The 27682-nt window shown below is 30.6% G+C and overlaps 1 protein-coding gene across 1 annotated transcript in view; it reads right to left on the reverse strand.

Annotated features, from left to right (window-relative positions):
* The window catches only part of LOC135958131 (nose resistant to fluoxetine protein 6-like), a 45210-nt gene extending 17973 nt beyond the window's left edge, over positions 1–27237 (reverse strand). The window contains exons 1-2 of the mRNA XM_065509003.1: positions 26529–27237; positions 2076–2287 (exon numbers count right to left, since the gene is read on the reverse strand). Coding sequence (XP_065365075.1) covers positions 2076–2287; positions 26529–26757 — 441 coding nt within the window. The 5' untranslated portion in view covers positions 26758–27237. The remainder of the gene's footprint in view (positions 1–2075; positions 2288–26528) is intronic.
* Between the last annotated feature and the right edge of the window lie 445 nt (positions 27238–27682).

A 27682-nucleotide genomic window follows, 5' to 3' on the forward strand; every position in this document is an offset into this window, starting at 1 on the left:
ACAGCTTTGATACAACTTGTTTATATTTGAAGTGTTTTTCCAAGAAATTTTCACATAATTTTTTAATTATAGGAAAATAAATAAGTAAAAAGTTAGAATGTAAACTTATATGGTTAAAAAATATGACGAAATTTATTGTATAACTTTTAACATTCATCTGTCAAATCTGTCAAAGATGTTCTGGTTTTGAGTTTTTATTAATAAGTAAACACACTAAAGATGTAAAGTACAATTTTTTTTATTATTCAGCAAACAAAACTCTTTATCATTTTCAAATATTTGCAATTTTCGAGAAAGTAGTTATAAAATTGTTATAAAATTATAAAATTTTAAAATGAATTTCACTTAGAAATCTTTATTCATTCTTTTATTTGTTAGCAGTTATACATTTTTATTACGCGACGTCTAGACTTTAGATGTTTTATAGAGATTTTTAACATAAAACCTATAGAAGGCTGAATAACAGTGGTGTTAATGTTAATTAAAGCGAAATACGTGTTGCAATTAGATGTATGATTTTACAAATAAATGAAAACAATGCCAATAGAATTGTGATATGAAGAGAAGACATAATTAATTTTGATTTAAAAACATTAGTTTAACACATAATTCTCAGAATTGTTAGATTTATCTACAACAGGTTGGTTAACCATGGCAACATAATTGTTCTACGTAAACACTTGGTACAACTTTTAAAAATTGTCTTATTTAAATCACTTTAAATTGATTTAAAAAATTCTCTTGTATGGAAACATTTTTCCATGATCGTGCAATTTTCATTGAAACAGGTTTGTTTACTCGAAAGTAAAACGAGTAAATATAGACCGATATAGCCGCCAGTCCAAAATCCACACAAAACAGAGACTTTTTCAGGATGTAGTGGGTGCTGTATGATCTCATGTGGATAGGTATCGTCCAAAGTTCAACAATTTTGTTTGTTGCCATACCTATTCATCCAGAATAGGCCTCATCTCTAAATTAGGTACAGAATATAACACCCATTTTTATAAAACAATTTTATCATTTGCACGTGTTGTTAAAAGCAATATCCGTCCATGGAGATTTGGCAAAGCAAACTGAATAAACGACAGCAGCCAATTCGACAGATGTAGCTTGTGGATTATCTTTATTTGATCTTTTAATTTTTTTTTACATCAAGTCGAGAATATGATGTCATGTAAATGGCCGCCGCCACAGTTGATTGTCATTTGAGCCCTTTTTATGGCATTTTCCATCACTTTGGCCAAAACTTCCGGCGATAGGTCCTCACATTCTTGACGGATATTGTCTTTAAGAGCTGCAAGAGTCTGAGGCTTGTTGACATAAACCCGCGACTTCAAAAAGCCCCACAAAAAGAAGTCTGGAGCGGTCAAATCAGGCGATCTTGCTGGCCAGTGCAAATCGCCAAAACGGGAGATTAGACGCCTGGGAAATGCATCCTTCAGCATATCGGTTGTGGCACGTGTAGTGTGTGCCGTTGCACCGTCCTGTTGGAACCACATGTTTTCCAATCCCAATTCATCAAGTTGCGGCAAAAAGAACTCGTTGATCATTGCTCTGTAGCGCTCATCATTCACAAAAAAAAAGGTCCGATGACTCCTCCAGCCAAAACAGCACACCATACAGTGACTTTGAGCGGGTGTAATGGCTCTTCGTGGGTTACACGCGGATTTTCAGTGCCCCAGAAGCGTAAATTTTGCTTATTTACGTACGCGTTGGACGGCCAGGAAATCTGCGACGAAATTCACGTTGTGCCAAAGTCACCGACCGATTATTGGTCAAATAAATAGTCAGCAATATTCCGCGTTCTGGAGCAGTGTAGCGTAACATTGTTTATTAACGTGTATTTCGCATGTGTTTACTACACAAATGTCAAAACATAACTGACATTAGGGGCCAATCGCAAAATTTATAGCATTTTCTGATAGGAGGATTACTTTTGCGCCACCTTGTAGGAAGCTTATCAAATTTACAATAATTGCTTTCCCTTTCAAGGATACTTACATTTAAGTAACAATTAGTCCCTTCAACACTGCTGTATTAAAACCTAAAAATACTTTAAATTACTAACATACCTGCTTTTCGCGTGTTCCCGACTGCAATGGTGTTAGGCCCTCGATTTTTACATCCGCCAAACAATATTTAGCCTGTACGGTAAATTCTTCTTCCATTGAATCCTCTGATCGAGACTTGAAATTGTGCGTATGTAGGCATTGATCATAATGACCAAAATGATATAAAATTCCACTCTCAATACCAACGGGATTTCGAACAGATGCATCATACACTGGAAAAGAAAATAAATAAGAACAATTAGTAGTATCCTGGGGTAACATTTGTATGGGGGCTAGGTGGAATCATGACATTGCCCATTTTCAATACTAAACAACCTCATCAACATAATTTTAACAAGCTGCGTCATTTAGACTTGAGAAGAAAATGGAAACAAAATTAATTTCGCATTATTTTTTAAACAAGTGTTTAGGTCTCTACACCCGAAACAATTGAAAAAAATCACAATATGATGTTGGCCGATCGGAGATTGAAACGGCTCAGTTGTTTAAATTTTGGGTGGGTGCCGCGTTTACTCACAATCGACCACAAACGCTATTGTATGACAACTTCGCACGAGGGTTTTGGCGTTGTTCAACCGCAATATGGACGAGTTTTTGCTCCGTTTCGTAACCGTGGACGAACTTGAGTTTTTTTTTTCCTGCACTTTATCATTTCCCCGGAAGTCGGGATTAATTTTGAAATTTGCCGGGATCCCGGGAATTCCCGCCTAGAACAAATTATTCAATTTTAATTCACCCCTATCACGAATCCATATTTCACATGAAATATGTTCCCATTTTTCGTTCATAAACTTTGTTCACGTGAAAAAATTCCCCATGTTGTGAAATTTTTACATGAAATTTTGTAAACAATAAACAGCTGCTACGAACAAAATCAACTATTGTTAATGAAAACTTTAGGGGAATATCACGATAGCAATTTTCCCTTCGAGGGAAATGAATACTTCATGGGAACATAAATTTCACATGTTTTTCACGATAGGGGTGATTATGTACACTTCGTTAAAAAGCTAAAAAATGTCTTTGGTGTTAAAATGTAATTGGATACAAATAAAAAACTCCAATAAACAGAGATAAACTGACTAGATTTCTAATTTTGGTTACATACAAACCTGTCACCATTTGTCATTTGAATCTGAATGGCTTCAATTTCCATTAGTTTTTGTTCTACCTTCGTTAAAGCTTTTTAAAATATGAACAGCTTATTTTTATTTTATTGTATCTGTCTACACAGATACTATAAAATAAATCAACAGGGTAGTGGCTAAATTGTAATTCAACTGCTTAATAATTTTTGGACTTCCCTAGCTGTAGATTGGAATTAGATACCATTCGCAAATATGAACAATCTTGCAAAAGTGAACTGGCCTGGTTTTAATTAGTTCATATTATCGCGAGTGCACTGTATCTTTTACGAAATATTCACCCCTATCGTGAAAAACATGTGAAATTTTTGTTCCCATGAAATATTTATTTCCCTCGAAGGGAAAATTGCTATCGTGATATTCCCCTAAACTTTTCATTCACAATAGTTGATTTTGTTCGTAGCAGCTGTTTATTGTTTACAAAATTTCATCTAAAAATTTTACAACATGGGGAATTTTTTCACGTGAACAAAGTTTATGAACGAAAAATGGGAAATGGGAACATATTTCATGTGAAATATTGATTCGCGATAGGGGTGATTGAGAAATTCTACAATTTTCTATAAAATAAAATAATATTTTTTAAAAATGGTAACAAAGTTTTTCATAAACATGTTTGAATTAGCTTTAGCAAATATATTTCTTTAAAACCGGTTAACCGTCTTAAAAAAACCGGTTTCTCAAAAAACCTAAAAGTTAAAGAAAACCGAAACCGGTCGAGTTTACAAAGATGAAAAAACCGGTTGACCGGTTTTCGGTTTTGGATACTCTAATGGTGGGTATAAAAAGTGTGAGAAATTCTTTATTCATGAAGTTTGTACCTCAAGTCTTTTGTATTCAGAGTCCCATTTTCATGATTGTGAATTGAAACCAAGTTTGTGTCTTTAAGTCTTTTAAGCCGTTTAAATTATTGTGAATTAAAATCAAGTTTTTAACTTTAGTCTTTTGTATTGAATGTATCAGTTTCTATTATTGTGATTTGGAATCATAAATATTTGTATTTATGATTAAATTTGCACAAAATTTCACAGAAAAAATTATAAATGTTTTGCTATGTCTACACATACATAAGTTTAGCAAAAATAGTTTTTAATATTATACAACTGACAATATTTTCTGTATAAATTTACAAATATAAAGAAGCATTTTATTATAAAGCACGTAGTTTTACATTTATAATTATGTATTAGGAAATTATTTGTAATTTTTATAATTTCTTCTGCTGCCACTTTCTTTGCACACCTAATTCTTGTGATGCTAACTAACTGCACCTTCTTTTAAAAATTACCGGGGAAAATTCCCATAAATAATTAATTTTACTTTAGTGCGAATAAACAAAAATCTTAGCCAATAATTAATATGTATGGAGAAAAATGTAAGGAAATATAATTGGTTTTCAATTTGTAGAGAATCAATTAAAGTGTCATGAATGAATGAAAAATACTACAAATAATCATTCAGCGAACATGCCAATGAACGAACAATAGCACAGTCTCAAAATCAAGGAAATTTAAGTTTATTAGAAATAAAAAAATGATAGCAAAGTATGTTAGTAGTTACGAAAATAACTGACACATTTAGAAAAAAAAAAGTAATTAACATAATTACAGTGGGAAAATGTGAAATAATATAAATTTCATATGATTAATTAAGTGGGTGGAGAGTGTAACCGGTAAACTTCATTCTTAAGTAATTAAAACGTAAATAATTTGAATAATTAATTCACTTGTTTTATTAGTTATGAAACATTTATGTACAAAATGAAAACAAAGTCTGTTTTAAATTATTTTAATTTTAGTTGTTAACTAGGGTCCGACTATGTTAAATCTGGAAACAAAATCGTAATTAATTTTAATAGAAAACTTTTTCAAGTCAGAATCATTATTTCCACCAAAAATTAATATCCTTAGAAGTTTTAATGTTCTTAATATTGGCTGTATGACTTAAAAATGCTGGATTTACAATAGATGGTGTATCTTTTGAACGCGGGTTTTGTTTTGAATATCTGTCATATATTCTCACTTAATTTTTGAACATTCGAAAATGTCGAATTTTGTTCCAACAAAGCGTCATATGCGGGAAGTTTTGCTTTACTTCTTTAATTTGAAAAAAGGTACGCTGAAGCACACCAATTGTTCATCAAAGCTTATGGTGAATGTGTTCTATAGGTTTGAACGTGCGAGAGATAGTTTGTTCGGTTCAGGTCAGCCAAAAAAGTTTGAAAACAAAGAATTGCAGGCATTACTCCAAGAAAATTGTTGTAAAACTGAATGAGAGCTTTCAAAATCATTGGGAGCTACTCAAGCAGCAATTTCAAAACATTTGCAAGCAGCAGGATTCATCCAAAAGTAGGGAAATTGGGTACGAACTGAAGCCGAGAGACCTTGAAAGATGATTTTGAACACTATAAAAGAAAATTATTTTTGCACCGTATCATTACTTGCGATGAAAAATCGATCTATTACGATAACTCGAAGCGTAAGAAGATCGTGCGTGAAGGCCAACCAGCCGAATCGACTGTGTATTTGGTGGGAGCAAAAGGGTCCTATCTATTATGAGCCGCTGAAATCTGGCCAGACTATCACAGGGAACCTGTACCGAATACAACTGATTCGTTTGAAATATGTCGTTTGATATGCGGCCAGACATGAAGCCATCATCACAACGCTAGGCCATATGTAAAGAATGAAGGGTTTGGAAAGATTTTCCTCATCCGCTTTATAGTCCAGACCTTGACCCGTCCGACAACTATTTGTTTCGATCAATGCAGAAGGCTTTCTCTGGTATTCGCTTCACTTTGGAACAGACAATCCGATATTGGCTTGATTCGTTCTTGACCTCTTTTGGCACGGAATCCATAACCCCTATCGCGAATCATTATTTCACAAGAAATATTTTCTCTTTTCCCATTTCTCGTCCATCAACTTTGTTCACGTGAAAAAATTCCCCATGTTGAGAAATTTTTAGATGGAATTTTATAAACAATAAGCAGCTGTTACGAACAAAATCGACTATTGTGAATTAAAAGTTCATGGGAATATCACGATAGCAGTTTCCCCTTCGAGGGAAATGGATATTTCATGGCAACAAAATTTCACATGTTATTGCCGATATGGGTGAATATTTCACATGAGATATATTCCCTTCTCCCAGTTTTCATTCCTGAAAAATGGTATGAAATTTTGTAAACAATAAACAGCTGTTAGGAACAAAATCAACTATTGTGAATGAAAAGTTTATGGGAATATCACTACAGAAATGTTCCCTTCAAGGGAAATGGATATTTCATGGGAACATATAAAAATGGGAAGAGGTCAAATACTTTGAATAAATTTATATTGTACAAATATTTCAAAATAAATATTTAAAATTTTAAAAAATCCAGCAGTTTAAGTCATACACCCAATAAACTTTCATAAAAATTGGACTTAGCACCAAATAATTCCGTTTTCCTTAATTAGACACCACAAAAATTGTGTACTTTTACTTATGAAACCCACTGTATGTAATGTACAAATAAATAAAACATAACAAAAAAATAAGTCATCTTTAATTAGATTCATAATTTCTTATTTGATAATTTCCCATTATAATGTAAATAAGATGTCTTTAAAACAATTTACTACCTACTTACAAATGTCTATAACGGTTAACAGGTTTCATTAAAACCATTTCCAAATTTTTGTCCACCACTCCACTCAAAATATTAATTATGTTTACACACATCACACATCATCTTAAAAACTACTGTTTCTACATTTGAATATTTCACTTTATTAGCGGTGCTTTCAAAACAAACAGTTTTTTATGACATGTCTTAACTAAACAGCGCCAGTTTGAAATATAAAAAAAAAACTATGAAAATTAAATAATTAGTGATTAAGTAATAATAATAATAAAAACATCAAGCTTAAAAATGCTAAACCCTTAAATTCATAAATTCACGTGCAACCATTGTAAAAGATATACAAATTTTAAATATAATAATCAAATTTATAGTTTTTTAAATACTCAAGATTGTTTACAATTTATTAAATAAATTTAAAAAACCGTTTTAATTTAAATATGTAGATTTAATTTGTTAATTTAACAATAACACAAATCATAAATCAATACATGTCAAAGATAAATATAATTTGAGTTTATTTTTGGAGTTATGTATCTTTATATTATGGCAATGGAGAGTGTAGTTTTTTGAATGAATTATGATAACCCTTCTAAAATTTTGTAGCCACAACGCTCACTGAATCAGAATCTTTCGATTGACAACTAATTCGGTTGCTACTTCGAATCTGTTTTCTCTGTGTATGTGTAGCTATTGAAAAATGAAGGTAGATCCACTTAATTTTTCAATATTGCCTATCATAAGTAAATTCGTTCCGTAATCTTATATGTACATTTCTATAAATAAATTAACTTTAGCATTATGTCCTCATCGCGAAAAAGTTGCTGCAATGACCGAAATATGTGTTTTGTTACATTTGTGGTGAATAAACAGTCAGAAAGTTTAGAAACCCCAGAACAGACTTGGTGAGAAACACGAATTTTAATTACTTTAAGATGGAGATTAAGGCCCTGAATAAGGCGTAGGTTACAAACATTGCGTGTAAAGTGTGTAGTGAACATTTAAGGCAGATGACTCCTATGTCATCGTAAACTTTGTTCACATGAAAAAATTCCTCATGTTGGGAAATTTTTAGATGGAATTTTGTAAACAATAAACAGCTGTTTACGAACTAAATCAACTATTGTGAATTATAAGTTCATGGGAATATCACTATAGCAATTTCACCTTCGGGGGAAATGGATATTTCATGGGAACAAAATTTCACATGTTATTGCTGACAATGATGAATATTTCACATATGTTCCCTTCTCCCAGTTATCGTTCATGAAAAATGGTATGGAATTTTGTAAACAATAAACAGATGTTACGAACAAAATCAACTATTGTCAATGAAAAATGTATGGGAATATCACGATAGCAATTTTCCCTTCAAGGGAAATCCCCAATGCCGATAGGGATGAATATTTATCAGATTTGGCGGACACAGATAAAATGGACAGTTTTTCGGCTGAACATGACAAGATGCCTCAAGTGACTTGATAAGAGACCTTTTGACCTTTCGGAAGTGAGATATGAGCGTCTACAATCTAGATTCAAATAAAGAAATCTATAAACTCAAGGTACGAAAGTTCTATTTTATCGTGGTAATGAAAAAGAGAGAATTATATCTTTTGTAATGGCATCGGTGGCCTTTTAACAAAAATGTTTATGGAGAGTTAAAACATATGACATATGTTCCCTTTTCCCATTTCTCGTTTATCAACTTTGTTTACGTGAAAAAATGTCCCTTGTTGTGACATTTTTAGATGGAATTTTGTAAACAATAAACAGCTGTTTACGAACAAAATCAACTATTGCGAATGAAAAGTTTATGGGAATATCACGATTTGAATTTTCCCTTCAAGGGAAATGGATATTTCATGGGAACAAAATTTCACATGTTATTGCCGATAGGGGTGAATAAATAGCTGTGGCTATTGTTCATTCTACGAAATGGATAGCAACCGAACTTCAGTTGCGTTGTCAGTTGCCTAAATGGTATTAAAGATGGCAACTGGCAGCTATCATTTTCTGTGGTCAAATGGTAACCAGAAATTTTTATTGCTAAATTGTGTTCAGCGATGAGGCTCATTCTTAACGGGTTTCTTAATAAACAAAATTGCCGCATATGGAGTGAGACCAATCGACAACAGATAGAAAAATGCAGTGTTAGGTGCGGACCTTGTTTCTTCAAAAATTAAGCCGGAGCTATCAATATGGTCAATGGAGATCGTTAACCCACCATGATCAATGAGTTTTTGTTTAAAAATATGGATGATTTTGATCCGGGCAAGATGTGGTTTCAATATGATGACGCTACGTGGCATACAGCGACCACAACCACCGATTTATTGAAGTCAACATTTGGCGATAACTTGATTTCGTGAAATGGCCTCCAAGGTCGTGCGATTTGACACCTCTCGATTATATCCTGGGGAGTCAAGTGAAGTCACTGGTTTATGCTGATAAACCAGCAACAATTGAGGCCTTTGAGGCCAACATTGTTCGTGTTTTTTGGTGACATACGGCCAGTAATGATCGAAAAAGAGGCACAACATTAGACGTCCAGAATGCGCTTCGTCGCATGAATAAAATTTCGAAAAAAAAAACTTAGTTTGATTAAAATTTACTTTTTTGTGTTATTTTTTACAATTTCAAGATCTATCGGTCTTAAGCAACACCCTTTACTTCTCAAAGCAATGCTTTTGATATCCATATTGACCAGGTTTAAAACATGATGTTATCAAATTGATAACATGCGAGCGAATATTGAAAATAAAATTAACAAGACTTCTTGTTAAATCAAGTAAATTTTTTAATATTTCAATTTATGTACTTTCAAAAAACTAAACATTTTCATAAAAAGTCTTTGAAAAATCTTATAAATTATGCAGCTGGAATAGCCTTTTCAAATGGTACCCAATGTTATAGGTGTTGTTCGGGGAGAAAATTCAAATACATATTCTCAAAAAACTAAAAAAAAAAATGATTTTTTTGAACGAACGATTGTCACTAGACCCAGAATATTTTGGGAGACTTCCTAAAACATAACAAGGTTTATTTTGATCGGGGTAACAAAATCACTTTTTTCCTTTTGAAGTGAGTCGCTCTATCACCCCTATCGGCAATAACATGTGAAATTTTGTTCCCATGAAATATCTATTTCCCTCGAATTTTGTTCCTATGAAATATCTATTTCCCTCGAAGGGAAAATTGATATCGTGATATTCCCATTAACTTTTCATTCACAATAATTGATTTTGTTCGTAAACAGCTGTTTATTGTTTACAAAATTTCATCAAAAAATTTCACAACAAGGGGAATTTTTCACGTGAACAAAGTTTATGAACGAAAAATAGGAAAAGGGAAAATATTTCATGTGAAATATTGATTCGCGATAGGGGTGTATATAATTGGCATATTAGTTTATTATTAATTTGTAGAAAATAAATGTAATATTTCTTATTCAATCAATTTGCATTAAGTTAATTTTTTTTAATTTTAAATGGACTTGGCAACTTTACACTCTAAGCTAATCATAGTTGGGGGTAGTGCACTAATTTTTAACTATCACTAATAGTTAGTGGTAGTGTAAAATATTTCACTAATTTTTTTAATGTTTAGTGATTAGTTGAAAAATATAAGCCTCACTCAATAATAGTGATAGTGTAGTTAAAATTTTTTAACTAATAATATTTTGAAAATAGTTAAAATATTTTTTTTGCAGCCTAATGAAATAATTTTTTCTACACTAAAATTTTTAGTTAAAAAAATATTCCTGCACTATTTTTTTCAACAAAGAAATGTTTTACTCTATTCATAGTTTAAGTTAATATATTTAAGGAAAAAACGTAAAAGCGGTATATAAATATACAAATTACAATAAAAAGAGAAATAAGCAATTACACATAAAATAATTAGCGACTATTGGCTTTAAGTAAAACAAGCTTTTCGAAATTCGAATCACTTAATTTATTTCTCGGAGGAGAATCCACCATTCCACTAAAAGAAAATAAACGCTCTACTGGAGCAGAAGAAGCCAAAGGCGTGTTAAATTTAAAAAACATTTGCCTTATTATTGGATATTTTTTGAGACTGCAAATATCAGTGTCCGAACTTAAAAGGAATGCACGTATTTCACTATGCCATCTTTCTGAACAAAGGTTGAAGGTCCTAATATTGAAGATGTTAATAAACTAAATAATTTCTTCAATAACTTTTTCACTTACTGTCAATTTCCCCAAAATCTAAGAATCCTACATTATCAGTGTTTTTTTGTGTTATTATTTCTTCGGATGCTGAAAAACACTTTGAAGCTTGCTCAACAAACATCTGTATATTTAATATTCTAGTTTAAACTGGAATAACTTCACGATCACTAATTTTGAATATATTAGTGCAAAGAAAATTATTGAAGCTTTTTTTTAGTTATTGTTAAATTTTTTAACTATTTGAGTTTAGTGCTTATTTCTACACTACCACTCAATTGATTTATAGTTAAAAAAATATCACTATCACTAAAAAATATTAGTGATAAAAATATAAGCTTCACTACCACTAAAGCTGATGAAAATTAGTTAAAACTATATTTTTTAAAATAATATTTAGTGCTAGTGAAATGTTGATTGCACTCAACATTTAGTGCACTACCCCCAACTCTGAAGCTAATGAAATGATTCATTTCTACAATTCATTCAAATAAATATTTTCATTTAAAGGAAATAAATTATTTCAAATATAGGTATCACATTTCATATAAACAAATTTTATACTATTCGTATAATATATAGGCAAATTCAACTAAATAATTAATTTAATTACAAATAAGTAAGTACATACTATAATATGTATAACTCGTAAAACTAATAAATAACTAAAAAAGATAACAGCAAAAATGTTTTATAAAATCAGGTGTTAATTGAAATCAAATCAAAAAAATAACATTAACAAAAAGTAAGTGAAACTATATCAAGGTGAAGATTAAATAAATTTTTGAAAAAAATCTTATATTATTGTGAATGATTATAAATAATTATAGTTTATGCCTCAACTACTTCCAATACAATCCAATGACAGAGAAAATTAAAGTAAATATTTAAGATTTATTTACAAAGAAATTAGCATAAATAAATTTTGGTTAATTTTATTTATAGTTTATATTAATGCTCTATTTATTATTAAGGTAAAAAAACATTAATTCACGGATGCAGAAATTACAGTGTGTGTAATATCTTTACTTATTCGAATAGCACTTTAAATTTTGTATTTCTTATCTTGTCATAAACATCTTCAGTTTTTTTTTTCTTTCTTTAATGTGACCTATTTATTATTTAAAATTAAATAACATTTTATGTGTTTTTTTTCCAAATTTTATAGATCAACTTTAAAACAATTTTATGAGTACTTAGTTTTTGATTTGAAGTCTAAATGGTTGGTTACAAAGATTTTTTGAGTGATTAACTGGTTGGCTGGTTTGATGGTTTAAGATTATTTGATGTTGCTTGAATATTTAGGCGTTTGTGAAATATTTTTGTTGTTTTTATAAATGTAAAAAAAAAACATTTATTACATTTAACTGCTTCGTTGGTTTTAAATATCCGCATAAATGGTATTGAGTTTATGCTTTACAGAGTATTTAAATGTTAAAAACTCTTGCAATTAGTTGCTTAGAGCTGTGAAACATTTGTGGTTTTTTGTGCAACATATTGTTGGCAACATTATGATAATATTGTGAATTGTTTTTAAACATTATAACGTTAGTTTAGTGTGAAATTTTTTCGGGAGACATAAAATGGATTTTCTAAATTCTTTTGTTTTAAATAAAATGTGTTTCATTAAGCGCTTCCTATCTTTAAATTTAAATAAAACAGAGTAAGTGAGAGTTATAATCGACATTTTTTATTCATTAGAAGGCCAATCGATGCCATTATGTATGGAATATAACATGGTGCTAATGTACGCCGCGGCTTCGCTGGTTGGCGCTCATCTGAAATGTCCAATTTTGTATGACTATGGCGCATAAAGCTGGCTGAATTTGACTGTTGTGGTTTGTGGCTTATTCCCATAGAACTGCGACTTAAGAAAACCCCATAAGAAAAAGTCTAACGCGGTCAAATCGCACGATCTCGGTGTCCAGTTCACAACACGTCCATGTGAGATGACCATGCCCTCAAATCGATCGTTCAAAGTGTTGAATGTGGCACGTAGCGCCTTCCTATTGAAAGCACATGTCGTTGGTGTTCATATCATCCAATTCAGGCCAAAATATGTTGGTAATCATCGACCTATATATTAATAGAAAATTTGTGTTTTTGAAAACTGAAATTACGGAATATAGTTCTCAAAATAGTTCCCATTGTAATTGTAAATGTTATCTATAATCATTCCGTTAATGAATTCATTAGGAATTAATTCATAGTCTAAATTATTTTGTACTACAAATGTACTGAATTCGTTTCTTTGAGAATTCATTCTTTATAGAATTAATTCAAATGTTCTTCCGTTCAAATCTCTTATTATATTGACTTAAAAATGCGGGATTTTTTTTCCATTTTTATACCCTTCACTTTCGTGAGAAGGGTATACAGTGACGGACAATACAATAGAATCACTACATATGAATTCGATTAAAGCGGTAAAACTACAAAATTTGATTTCAAAATTTAAAATTTTTTCATTATATATTAATGCTCAGACGTTAACAATAAATAGAAAAATTAAAATAAAAAAATAACACATTCTTATGTTAAAAACGATGTCAAATCTAAAAGACTAAATAAAATATGCGACATTCAAATAGAATCAATCAGTTTTAAAATGATTAAAAATAAAAATCATCATAATAATTCGTTGTTTTCTTAATATTTTGTTGCATATCAATTATTTCTAATAACAGCATCAAATCTTTTGGGGATTGAATTTAACAAACTTTCGCATGTAGATCGGGAAATTGCATACCATATTTCCTGAATTTTCTGCCAAAGTTCTTCCTTGTTTTTGAATTTTTCAGGTCCGAGTTTGTCTTTTACTATTTTCCATAGGATTTAAGTCTGGTTATTGAGACGGCCATTCCATAACATGAATTTTGTTATATAAAAACCATTTTTTGGCAAGACCTGACGTGTGCTTTGGGTCATTATCTTGCTGAAAGAGCCATTTTAAGGGCATATTCCATTCTGCGTGTGGCTTTATAACATTCTCCAAAATATTTACATACAAGTGCTTATCCATATTTTCTTTAATCCAATAAATTGGACCAACGCAATACCAAGAAAAGCATATATAATATTTCCCCAACCATGTTTAAACGTTTCGGTTTTTGCCATTTTTTGGACGTCTTATCATCACTACCAATTAAATTAATGGTCGTTTCGTCCGTCCACTACACATTTTGCCACTTTTTTATATTTTCTGACCCACACCAATCCTTCACCCCTATCGCGAATCAACATTTCACATGAAATATTTTCCCTTTTCCTTTTTTCGTTCATCAACTTTGTTCACGTGAAAAAAATTCCCCTTCTTGTGAAATTTTTAGATGGAATTTTGTAAACAATAAACAGCTGTTACGAACAAAATCAACTATTGTGAATGTAAAGTTCATCATGATATTCCCGATAGCAATTTTCCCTTCGACGGAAATGGATATTTCATGGGAACAAAATTTCACATGTTATTGCCGATAGGGGTGCTTATGATTGCTCCTGGTTTTAAATGAAATATTGGTAGTGATTCTATTGTAATGTCCGTCACTGTATATAAGTTTGTCATTTCGTTTGTAATTTCCACAATATAATTTTCCGGATCCTTATAGATAGCGGAGTCAATTAAGCTATGTCTGTCTGTTCGCCTGATTGTCAACTTTCCGAAGCCCCAAAATAACTTACACGATTCATACATCAATATCTCCGGAATTCTTCCGGCTCGGTTTCTATTTAAAATCGAGAAAATCGGTCCACAATTGGCTGAGATATAAAGAAGAAACCAGGACAACATCGATTTTTTATACCCTTCACCTTCGTGAGAAGGGTATATACATATAAGTTTGTCATTCCGTTTGAAATTTCCACAATTTTCCGACCCTATAAAATTTATATATTCTGGATCCTTATAGATTGAGGAGTTGATTAAGCCATGTCCGTCTGTCTGTTTTTGGATCTTCGGGATCCAAATCTTCAATAATTATGTCAGACATGCTTTCGAGAAGTTTCCTAATTAAAATCAGCCAAATCGGTCCACAAATGGCTGAGATATAGGAATAAACCAGGACAATCTCGATTTTTTACTTATTTTTGACCTATATCTGGATTACTAAGTCATTAATATAGACAATATGGATATCTAATGATAGATATTTCAAAGAGCTTTGCAACGACGTATATAAGACCATAGTAAGTTGGACATACAATGGATCAAAATCGGAAAAAAATATTTTTTAACCCGAGTTTTTTTTCACCAAAAGTTTTATTTCGCTAAATATTAACAACAAAAAAATAAAATTGTTAATCCCGTATTTTTAAGTCATACCCACAATATTTATTTCCTAGAACCTTACTTCTGATAAATAACAACTGAATGTATTTAACTGAATCACGTTAATATAACACCCAAGTCGACTACATGCAATAAATCGCTTTGATACTTGTTGTAATTTAACATAAAAAATTAGATTAATACTCTTAACAAACAATTAATAATGTCGCTAACAAATATTTTATTTCATTTACATAAATACATATCTATTCGTATATTCATATAACTAGTTTTAAGGAAAAGAAAAATTTAATATAAATGATATTTTCCTCTATAGTTATTTACTCATATTAACCTTGAAATTTATCACGGAAGAGATTTTCTTTGGAAAATCCGCTAAGAAAACAACTGTTAAACTTTATACTTATTTAACAGGTATGATTCTAAATAGTAATATTGTTTATAATTAAAAAAACGTCAAGTGTCACTTTGGGACACTTATACGAGTAGTATGTATAGTGACACCAATGTACAAGTAAAATCACTTGTGTCAAGTGCTAGAGTGTGTTGTCAAACAAAAACACTTGAAAATGTTTTATTTTATTTTTTTGTATTTAAACTTAACTTAACATGTGTAAACGGCATAACAGACAACTTAATATAGACTGACATTTTTTTTTTTTGGCAATATTGGCTATAAACTAAAGTTCAATTACTAGGCCATCCACTATGACAGGTTTGAATGTTGTTTTTAACTTTAGTTTTGATTAAATTAATATAAACAAATGATATTTAATTTCTTTAAATTATAATAAAATATAATATAATTGTTGAAATATGGAAACTTTGATTACATGTCATGTTTTAAAAAGTGGTTCTTTAATCGTACATTTTTTTAATGTTTCCTTAAAATGATTTTACATAACTCTGCTATAAATGTAAATACTAAATGTTTTTTTTTACAAAAAAATACCATAATTACACAATAATTTAGCTTAAGGGCATTCATACATATTTTTGATCAAATCTCTTTAATTGCAGCATAAAACAAATTCAGCTGATTAAAGCTTGAAATACTATATTTACTATATTCTTATTTGAGATTATGTCATTCAATATCGAGCAAAATAAATTAGTACATTTTATTATTCGATATCGTCTTTCCGATACGATATTTCATTCGATCCCGAATGTGGTAATTCAACCCCTGGCAAAGTGAATTTATTCTTAATTCACTAAAATCTCAATTCAGAATTCAAAATGTCAGCAATTCCTTTCATAAAACCATCTCTAATAACACGAGGGTGGATCAAAAAGTCCATGTCTTTTTGAATAAAACACAGGTTTTTGAATAAAAAATTATTTTTCAACTTATTCTTCTTTGAGCTCTATTCATTTTGTCCAACGTTTTTAGGTATTTTTTTTGAGATTATTTCATCGTTGTAGTCAAATCTCTTTCCGCCGAGACATTTCTTTAGGTTTGGAAACAAGAAACCGTCCCTCGAGACTAAATCCGGAGAATAAGATGGAATAATTCATGGATTTTTACCATTTAAACTGCACACGTGTGCACCCGATTGTGAATAAACGCGGCAGCCATCTTGTGGAAAACTTTCTCATACCCAAGTGATCATTCAGAATTGAAACCACTGAGCCATGTGAGATGCCAATCGCTGTCATTATCTTTCGCATTTTCAATCGGCCAACACCATATTGTGAATTTTAAATTCAGTAAACCACTTATTTACCATTGAAATTGATGGTACACAACTCCCATAGTATTTATAAAGCATAGCCTTTATTTGAGTTATGTTTTTTTCCACAAAAAATAATGCTTAATGAGAAGACGAACTTTTTCCAATTTCTCCTCATGTCACGAGGTAGTCTGCTATCAATGGCTGTCAAACACAAACTAAACTGACAGATATCTGTTGACAGGAGCAGTAGTGTTGCCCTTTCAGTTAATAGTCGGTAAATTCAAAAATTCGTGGACTTAGAAATTCTTTAGATTAATTCAATGCTTTTATTTGAATTTATTCATCTTTGAATTAACTTTAAATATTAAAATTTCATTAATTCAAAGCTAACCCCCCTGGTTATACCTGATAAATTTTTATTTTGATAAACTTCAAAATGGTTGTCTAGATAAAAAATTATCAGCTATAGTCTCCATTTATTAGTATTATTGCTTCGTTATGATAAAATTGACATTTATTGTTATGATGAATATTTGTCAAGTATAGACAGGGGGTATGCCAGTTAAATGAAAATATTTTGTATACCGTTCACCATGGCAAGGGTATATATAAGTTTGTCATTCCGTTTGTAATATCTACATTTTTCATTTGCGACTCCACAAAGTATACATATATACTCTGGATCGATATAGATAACGGACTGGCGGACATGGCTATATCCATGTCCGTCTATCCGTCTGTAAGTTGAAATCAACATTCTGTAGCCCCCAAATAACTTACAAACATGATTGGTATATCAATATATCGGGAATTCTTCCGGCTCGGTTGCTATTTAAAGTCGAAAAAATCGGCACACAAATGTCTGAGATATAAAGAAAAAACCCTAACAACATCGATTTTTGGCCTATTTTGGATCTATATATGGATTACTAAGTCATTAATATAGACAATATGGATATCTAATGATACATATTTCAAAGTCCATTGCAACGATGTATATAAGGTTATAGTAATTTGGACCTAGAATAGGTCAAAATCGGGAAAAATATTTTTTAACCGGAATTTTTTTTTAACAAAAATTTTTTAAAATTTAAAACAAACTTGAAATATTTTTTTAAATTTTGTATTTTAAAGTATAATTTGGTGAAGGGTATATAAGATTCGGTACAGCCGAATATAGCTCTCTTACTTGTTTTTCATTAAATTTGTTTTACAAAATGAATGATGAAAAAAATATTTTTGAGTGAACAAAAAGATTTGGTTAAACACATGGCAGAATCAACCAGGTGCAATTATTAGAAAGTATGTTCTCAATTATAATTTCCCTAAAATGTCAAACAAAAGAAAAATATCAAAATGGTATCCTGTCATGATGGTAAGCAAGGTCTTGAGTGGTACAATAACAATAATGTGGTATTTGTACCAAGATACACAAATCCTCCAAACTGCCAGGAGCTAAGGGCAGTGGAGAGATATTGGGCTCTTGTTAAAAGAGAATTGAACAGCACAAAAACGGTGTCCAAAAGTGTGGTTGATTTTGAACACTTTCGAACAAGTGACAGAAAGCTCTATAAAAACCATAATGGATGGGTTTCCGGAAAAGGTTCATAAATTCATCACTATTGACTAGCTCCCATATGCATAAACAATTTTTAAATTTATCAAAGGTTTATAAAACAAAATTTCCATTCAAAATTTGTTTTATAAACCTTTGACAAATTTAAAAACTGTTTATGCATATGAGGGTAGAACTATAAAAATAATCACCCCTATCGTGAAAAACATGTGAAATTTATGTTCCCAGCAGCTGTTTATTGTTTACAAAATTTCATCTAAAAATTTCACAACATGGGAAATTTTTTCACATGAACAAAGTTTATGAACGAAAAATGGGAAATGGGAACATATTTCATGTGAAATATTGATTCGCGATAGGGGTGAATATTTTTTGTAGGTTATTATAATAATTTCAATCAAATAAAAAACAAGTAAGAGAGCTATGCCGAATTATATTTCACCAAATTATACTTCAAAATACAAATTTAAAATATTTTTAGGTAAACAAATATTTTTTTTTAATATTTTGGGAAAAAAAATTTCGAATTGTTATTTAAATTTTATTTTTTTGTTTCAATTTTAAAAAAAAAAATTTAAAAATTGGTTTTTTAAATTTTTTTATGGTGAAAAAAAATCGGGTTAAAAAATATTTTTTTTTTCGATTTGTTTTTTAACATTTTTTTTTTAAATTTTTAAAAAAAATTTTGGTACGTCGTTGCAAAGGTCTTTGAAATATTTATCATTAGATATCCATATTCTCTATATTAATGACTTAGTAATACAGATATACACACAGCCTCAGAAGTGAGTATACACCAGTGAATTTTTTGATGTTTTTAAGATCATAAAAATCATTATATTTCGACTTAAATCTTTCAGAACCCAATCTATTATTCAACTCAATCTCCATCAAACCGAAACTTTTAAATTTTAATCAATGGATAGATTTTAGGATTTTCATTATCTTAAAAAAAATCAAATAATTTTTGATGTTGCTCACTTTTGAGGCTCACTGTAGGTCAAAAATCGATGTTGTCCTGGTTTTTTCTTCATATCTCAGCCATTTGTGGACCGATTTTGCTGATAAATAGGAAGCTTTTCGAAAGCATGTCTGACAGAATTATTGAAGATTTGGGGTCTTCAGAAAATTGATTTCAACAGACAGACGGACGGAAATGGCTTAATCGAATCGATTTTATAAAAATGTTTATTTGATTCTTTTAGCCAACAATATTAAAAAACACCCATTTTATTTCCAAAAATAAGTTACTATTTATAACAAAAATATAAATTTTTTCTAATTTCACACTAAGGGTTAATGCACTAAACTAAACAATAGAACTCCTTATAACTACAACGACAACTATTATTGAATGTTATTAACCCACAAATAAGGGGGTTAACACCCAGCGCCACAAACAATTAGCACCCGATGTAAGAGAGAAAACATTTTATGACTATTTATACCCTTGAACTTCAACGATTTCAACACAGAAACCACAAAAAAATCATGATAAACAAATTAATGATTATCATCTTAAATATTTACTTTGGTTAGCAATAGTTTAGATACATATAGGTAAATAGGTAGTTTCTTAACCGACAAAATCACCAAATTACCACAACTAACTTAAATATTGAAAAAAATAAATAACAATTCATTCAATTTAGAACACGAATGCAAATTGTTATATGAAAACCCAACCAATACAACACATCATTTTTTTCACACATCTTAATTAATTAATAAACAAACTAAAAAAAGTAAATTAGTTTTGTATTTTTTTCTCTTTAAAAAGGGAAAAAATCTAAAGATGTTTTGACTTGTCATTTGAAAACGTAATCTGTAAACTGAACTTTTTCCAAAAAAGATGAAGGGTATATTGATTTTGTCATATCGTTTGTAACACATCAAAATATTTGTCGCAGACCATCATTAGTATATATATTCTGGGTCCTCATAAGATTCTAAGACGTCCTAGGTATGTCCGTCCGTCTGTCCGTACATCTATCACATTCTGTACTGTTCCAACCATAACTGATTCAAGCCCACATAGAAGTTCAAAACTAAATATTGATGGTGGGTATACAAGATTCGCCACAGCCGAATAAAACACTCTTATTTGTTTTTGTTTGAAGTTTTTGTAATTTTTGGTTTCAGACAAATAAATATTTAAATAAACTGTAATAGAAATAGAAATTGCATACATCATATGGATATACTTAGTTGGTTTTAAGGGGAAATTCTATATTTATACATATTAAGTTCCATATATGATATAATTTTATACAGTCATGTAAACTAGGAAAGTTTTAAGGGCAAATAGTAATGTAATGATTAGTTTGCAATTTCAAGTGACGGAAGTGATATGTTAATTTTTAAAGAAAATACATACACTTTAATCAAATAAATTTTAAAGATTACTAAAATATGATGAGTATAAAACCACTATTTGGTTAGTAAAAATAAAACAATATTAAATATATACCCCCATATTCAAAAACGATTACACAGTATGTAAAATTTCAACTTTAGAAATGACACAGCAAAACACCGAGACACCTGAACTTAATTTTGAGTCATCTGATGTCTAATCCGAATCCTAATTATTGACTTTTATTTTTAAAAATGCGGTATTTTTTAAAATTTTTAGCTTTTATTTTGAAATATTAGCTATGACATTTTCCCATCTTTTTGACAACATATTCACCCTTATCGCGAATCAATATTTCACATGAAATATGTTCCCTTTTCCTTTTTTCGTTCATCAACTTTGTTCACGTGAAAAAATTTCACATTTTTAGATGGAATTTTGTAAACAATAAACAGCTGTTACGAACAAAATCAACTATTGTGAATGAAAAGTTCATGGGGAATTTCACGATAGCAATTTTCTCTTCGAGGGAAATGAATATTTCATGGGAACAAAATTTCACATGTTATTGCCGATAGGGGTGATTGATTCCGAGCCAAAAGAACTGCTCATCTTTTGAAGCCAAGAACGAATCAATCCAATATCGGATATACTGTTGCAAAGTGAAGCGTATCTCAGAGAGACCGTTCTGCATCGATCGAAAGAAATAGTAGTCGGACGGGGCATGGTCGAAATTTCCAACCATTTCATTCTAAATAGTTTTTAACAGGTAGTAGAGCATGTGACCGAGTGTTGTAATGATTACAATTTCATGTCTGGTCGATTTTCGGGCCGAATAATTTGCGTTCGGTACTGGTTTCCTGTAATTGTTTGGCCAGATTTTAGCAACTCATAATATATAGGACCCTTTTGCTCCCACGAAATACATATTTTGGGTTTATTTCTTAGGTCCTTCGTTTTTTATACCCTTTACCATGAGTTGCAAGGGTATATATAATATATGTAGTTCGTGATTCCGTTTGTAATTTCTACATTTTTCATTTGCGAATGTTCCGAACAAAAAATGTTTCAGAAAAACATCGGTGTTCATTCGATCACGAGTGCGGTAATTCAGCCCTAGCTTTATGATACGGATTGTTCAAATAATTAATAAAATGAGAGTGACAACTAAAGTAATGGTATATTAGAGGTAACGATATTTTTAATTATTTCTTCGAGCTGGTAGAGTATTTTATTATAGCATATACAGTGACTCAAATGCAAAATCGGACAAGAGTTTGTCTAATATAAATGTGCTCTAAACATAAAAGGATGTAAACATAAAGGATTTCCTGCATATTGAGTGCCGGAGTATGCAATTTGCATTTTATCGTTGCCAAAATGGACAAATTTGTCTATCTCAACATTTTAAAGCAAAATTTAGAGCAAAGTGCGAAAAAGTGGGTACAGAAAACATCTTTTCCATTTATCAAGACTACGATCCTAAGCTCACATCAGGTGTTGCAAATCTTTGGTTGATCCAAAACTGTCCCAAACTTATAGAAACTCCTGTACAGAGCTCAGACTTTAATGCAATTGAGCATCTTTGGGAGGAATTAGCTAGGAAAGTGCATCAAATAATATTTAACACGTTAGTTCAGATAAAAGAGTCCTCAATAGAGCCGGAAGTATGTCAAAACATGGTGAAATCGATTCGAAAGCGATTACAGGTCATTAGAGACAACAATGGATATGCAACTAAATATTTATCGCACACTTTTGAATACCTATTTTACTCTGTCCGATTTTGTGTTTGGCGCTAGAAATTGAGTTATTTTTGTTTTTATGCAAAAGTTTACAGTTTTAATTATGCAAATTTTAGTTTTTGTTATTTTTTAGAGATATTGGTATGTGGAGTGTAAATAGAAGCGAACAAAACAATTTTTTGGTACATCCTTTTATGTTTTGGAGCACATTTATATTAGACAAACTCTTGTCCGAGTTTGCGTTTGAATCACTGTATCTTGCTAAAGACCTCAAATTATTTGTATTTATCTATGCCCCCAGCCAGATCGATAAATTTGCAACGTCAGTGCTGTGTAAAAACTATTTACTAAAGATGTCAGTAATTAGTTATTGAAATAAAACATATTCTAATAATATAAAAAATATTTATTTTCTATTATTATCTATGAAAAAACGCCCGACCAAATGAATAATTAATGAAATTTTTTATCATATAAATAAAAAATGTCAAGGAAAATATGTGCATTTAATTAATTGACAGCATAAATAAAGAAATTTTAATAAGCAAAAGATACTTTTGCTTAGAAAAAAATATGAAATAAAACCAATATTTGTTTACTATAATCGATTAAATATTTAAAAAAAAAAACAATTAAATCTGTAATTACAACTCCTCGAATTTTTAAAGATAAAGGGACTTCCAATAGTGACTTCCAACTGTTGACAGAGGCCATATTGTTGAAGCGGCCATCTGTCGAATTGGCTGTCATTTTCTCATAGGGTTTAAACACGATGATGATTTGGATGAATGGGTAAGTCATCAATCAAAATTGTCGTATTTGGGACGATAGTCTTTGAAATCCAAGAGCGTCCAATGCATCCCGAAAAAATCAATGTTTCGTTCCATAAATATACCTGCTGCATAATGGATGACGAAAGGTATGTTCTGGAAAATTGTTCGCAGCTTCCGGGTCAATATTTTTATGTTGCTGATGCTCGAGGGAATGTTGTAGAAATGTCTAGGACCCAAAAGCAGACAATTTTCCCAAAAAGTTATTTTGTTGCTTTTTTGTCAAAGCATGCAATAAATTGTCTTTTTTTGATGACATTTTCAGGTTGTCTTATTTTCAGAGGTTGTCTTAAACTTCTCGAAAGCATGTCTGACAGAATTATTGAAGATTTGGTTCCCGGAGATATCTGGGGTCTTCAGAAAATTGATTTCGACAGACGGTCAGACAGACAGACGGACTTGGCTTAATCGACTCCGCTATCTATAAGGATCCAGAATATATATATATATACTTTATAGGGTCGAAAAATTATATTGCAGAAATTACAAACGGAATGACAAACTTATATATACCCTTCTCACGAAGGTGAAGGGTATTAAAATCAAAACTTTAAGTTTAGTGGTTTCATTCAAGTTTGTCATTTCTTTTGAAATTTCCACGATATAATTTTCCGACCCTATAAAGTATATATATTAGGGTGGGTCAATTTTTTTGTCTACTAAGCGTATAGCAAATTCCTAATCTACGGAAAATTCTAAGAACTTTTCCAGAAGAAACCATGGTTCTAAAATCAAAATCGAGCTTCCGGTTTTTTACGAGAAGATTTGGAGCTCAAGACCTCTTTTGCTAGGAGACCTCGGGTATGTTCAATTTTAAAAATAATAATATTTCTTCGTTTGTGTTCCGATTTCAAAAAATTACATATATATATAATCTTCTCGTCGAGTACTACATATAACATCTTTCAATAAATGTATGTACCAAATATCTAGACTTTGGCTTGGATATAAACAATTTTATGCGAAAAAATCAATTTGGATTGTATGGGCAGTGGGCGTGGACTTTTTTGATAAAATTTAATTTTTTTTTAATTTAATCCATATAATTCTCGGTGCCAAATTTCAATGCTCTACGACCACCCCTTATAATTTTTCCTCAAAAATGTATTGCATGGGCGGTATGCGGTGGGCATGGCCGATTTTAATAAAACTTAGCATACATTCTTCTTTTGCTTCAGAAAATATATGTACCAAATTTCTAGACTTTTACTTGAATAGGAACAATTTTATGCGAACAAATCTATTTGGATTGTATGGGCTGTGGGCGTTGGGCGTGGTCGATTTTGATACAATTTTATTTGTTTCTTAGTTTGGTGCATATAATTATCTGTGCCAAATTTCAGAGCTCTACAACCACTCCTTTGGGCGGGTTAGTATATTACAGATTACACGCCCATCCGCAAATTTCCGCAACTACCCAGCGGGAAAAAATGATAGGACTTCAATTTGTAGGCCTTCTAAAAGGCATACTTACACATTCTAAAAGATCCGATACTCATTCCACCCTGCCTGCTCTTAGAAGGTGTTCAAGAAGCCCTATGAATCCCCTTGTAATAACAAGTGAGCTTGTTGGCTGCCAACAGCCCATCATAAGTAGGCCTTCTCTCAGCCCTCTAACAGCAGCGAGTATGCAAGGCCTTGGCTCGCAATGACACGCCGTGTAAAATTGAAATGATTTTGCAATGCGGCAAAATTATTTTGCAAGTCCTTGTGTCTGCAAAATGAGGCATTTAGGAAGGCCTCTTTACTGCATCTTTTTCCCGCTGGGTAACTTCAGCACTTTTATTATCTTAAGAATCAGATTAATACAATGAAAAAGAAACTTATAAAACTTTAAGTAAACATAATGAAGTTTTACAAAAAAGTAACAAACATATAGGTTAACTAAAACGTTAATTTCACAATTATTACAACACATGTTAATTTTTATTATTTTCTAAAGATAAAATAAATACCTTTAACTTCAAAATCCATTGAAAATAATTAAATTTTGTAGACTACAGCAATTGCAAGACCGTTTTGAAGTGCACTTTTGCTTTGAATTATTCATCCAGCGTTCAGCTGCGCTTTGCAAATGAATATTTGCTCATGCTTTCAATTTTATTTTTAAAAAGTCCCGTTAGATTTCCAGTAAAAACCGGTTTGCCATTAAAAAGATTGGATATTTAAGAGACAATTTTTTTGCATTTTGTCCAAATATTTTGTGATCGTTTTATTTATTTTTGGCCTATGGGCGGAACCACAATGCAATGGGTCAAAATCGGAAAAAAAATTTTTTAACCCGAATTTTTTTTTCACCAAAAGTTTTTTTTTTTTCGTTAAATATTAAAAAAAATTGAAAATACAACAAAAAAATTTAAAAAAACAATTCGAAAATTTTTTTTCTAAAAAATGAAAAAAACAACTTTGAAAAAAATAAATTTTGTTTAACTAAAAATATTTAATATATTTATTTTGAAGTATAATTTGGCGGCCTTCAAAGCCAACATAACCCATGACATCGGTCAAATTCAGCCTGATTTATGCCCCATAGTCATGGAAAATTGGACATTTTAGATGAGCATCACCCAGCGAAACCGCAGTGAACATTTCAATGATATCTCAAACACACTTTGGGCTTTTTCGGAAAAGCATCACCGAAAAGGCCCTTTGTTTTATTTAAATTTAAATATATGTAGGAAGCGCTTAATGAAAGACCCTTTAGTTGTAATAATTGCATGCGTAATTTCTCTATTTTTCAAATCAGTCAACTACTTGAAAAATTTTCAATACAAATATTTGAAATGTTTGTATATTTTGTTTACAAAACACCAACAACTTCAAGTAAAGGGATTTACGTATAATATTATTTACATATAAACCTATATCTACGCAATGAATCACCTTTATTTAGATAAATATTATTGTTAAATTTTAAATATTGTAAAATACTAATTGAATTAAAAAAAATACTCGTAAATTAACTACCAAACTAAACATGTTATGAATTATTTATAGGAAATATTAAAAATGCAGAAAAACTCACTTGAAGTTGTCCACTGCTGGCTATTTAAAAGACCCCATAGAGTTGCATTTAAATCTCTTTGACAGGCGGCATCTTCGATGAATTCCAAACTATGCCTGTACAATTCCATTTCAGTTGAAGTCAAATATGAAGGTCTAGGTGTTTCCCAGTCATTATCGTTTAGTGCAATTAACACTTGGATTTGCATTAAAATTGAGGCAATGAAAACAATATTTAAAAAACGACACATTTTATTTCGAATTTCTAAAAAAAAAAACAAAGAAGCTTCTTTGAAATGTTTTTTTTTATTATTTAATTATGATTCTTAGAACTTTTTTTCTCTGGTTTTCTGTGATAATATTGTTAAACGTAGTAATTTTTCACAACTAAAACTTTCACGTGTAATTGCAAATATTAAATAAAAAAAATAGTATGTTTAGTTTTGTTTTTCTAACAAAACAAAAACAAATACTAGACAATTAATATTTTCTGTTTTAGACACTTTATTTGCTGGCAATTTTTCATTAATTTAAATATTTGCTCAATAATGATGCCTGAAATGTGTTCTATGTGATTGTGCACAATTTTTAATTTGAATATACACTTTTTGTATGTACGTATTGATTTTGTAAAATAACGACGTTAATATTGTAAATTTTAATATGTATTTTCAAATATTTATTTCGTTTTGTTTTATTTTATTTTGTTCCGTTTCCGCCAACCGTACGCTTTGAAATTTTAACTACAACTGTTATTAACAGTCTGCATTGGCCAGGTGGTAAGCCAAGCTCAAGCTTTTCACAACTTTTGCAACATGTTTATTAGTTATTTGTTGTGTTTATCAAAAATGTTTATAAACATTGTTGCTCACTGTTGTGTTGTGTTGAAACGCAAATGGCTGTAAACAAAAATATTAACAACAGAAATTTATTGTTAAAACAGGAATTCAGTGTTAAAAATCGAAATGGTGATGATTGGAGTATCCAAAAAAACGGAAAATTAAAAAACGGTTGCGAAATAGTGTAATTTTTGTCATTCTAAATAAAAGGTTAACCGGCTTTATATTAAATTTATTTGATTTAACCAGGTTTGCTAGAAGAATCGGATGAAGAATTGCAGTGTTGCCTTAATGTATAATATTTTGAAACAGCCTTCAATCTCATCCAATGGCTCTC

This window comes from Calliphora vicina, chromosome 4, assembly GCF_958450345.1.
Source record: "Calliphora vicina chromosome 4, idCalVici1.1, whole genome shotgun sequence".
NCBI lineage: Eukaryota > Metazoa > Arthropoda > Insecta > Diptera > Calliphoridae > Calliphora > Calliphora vicina.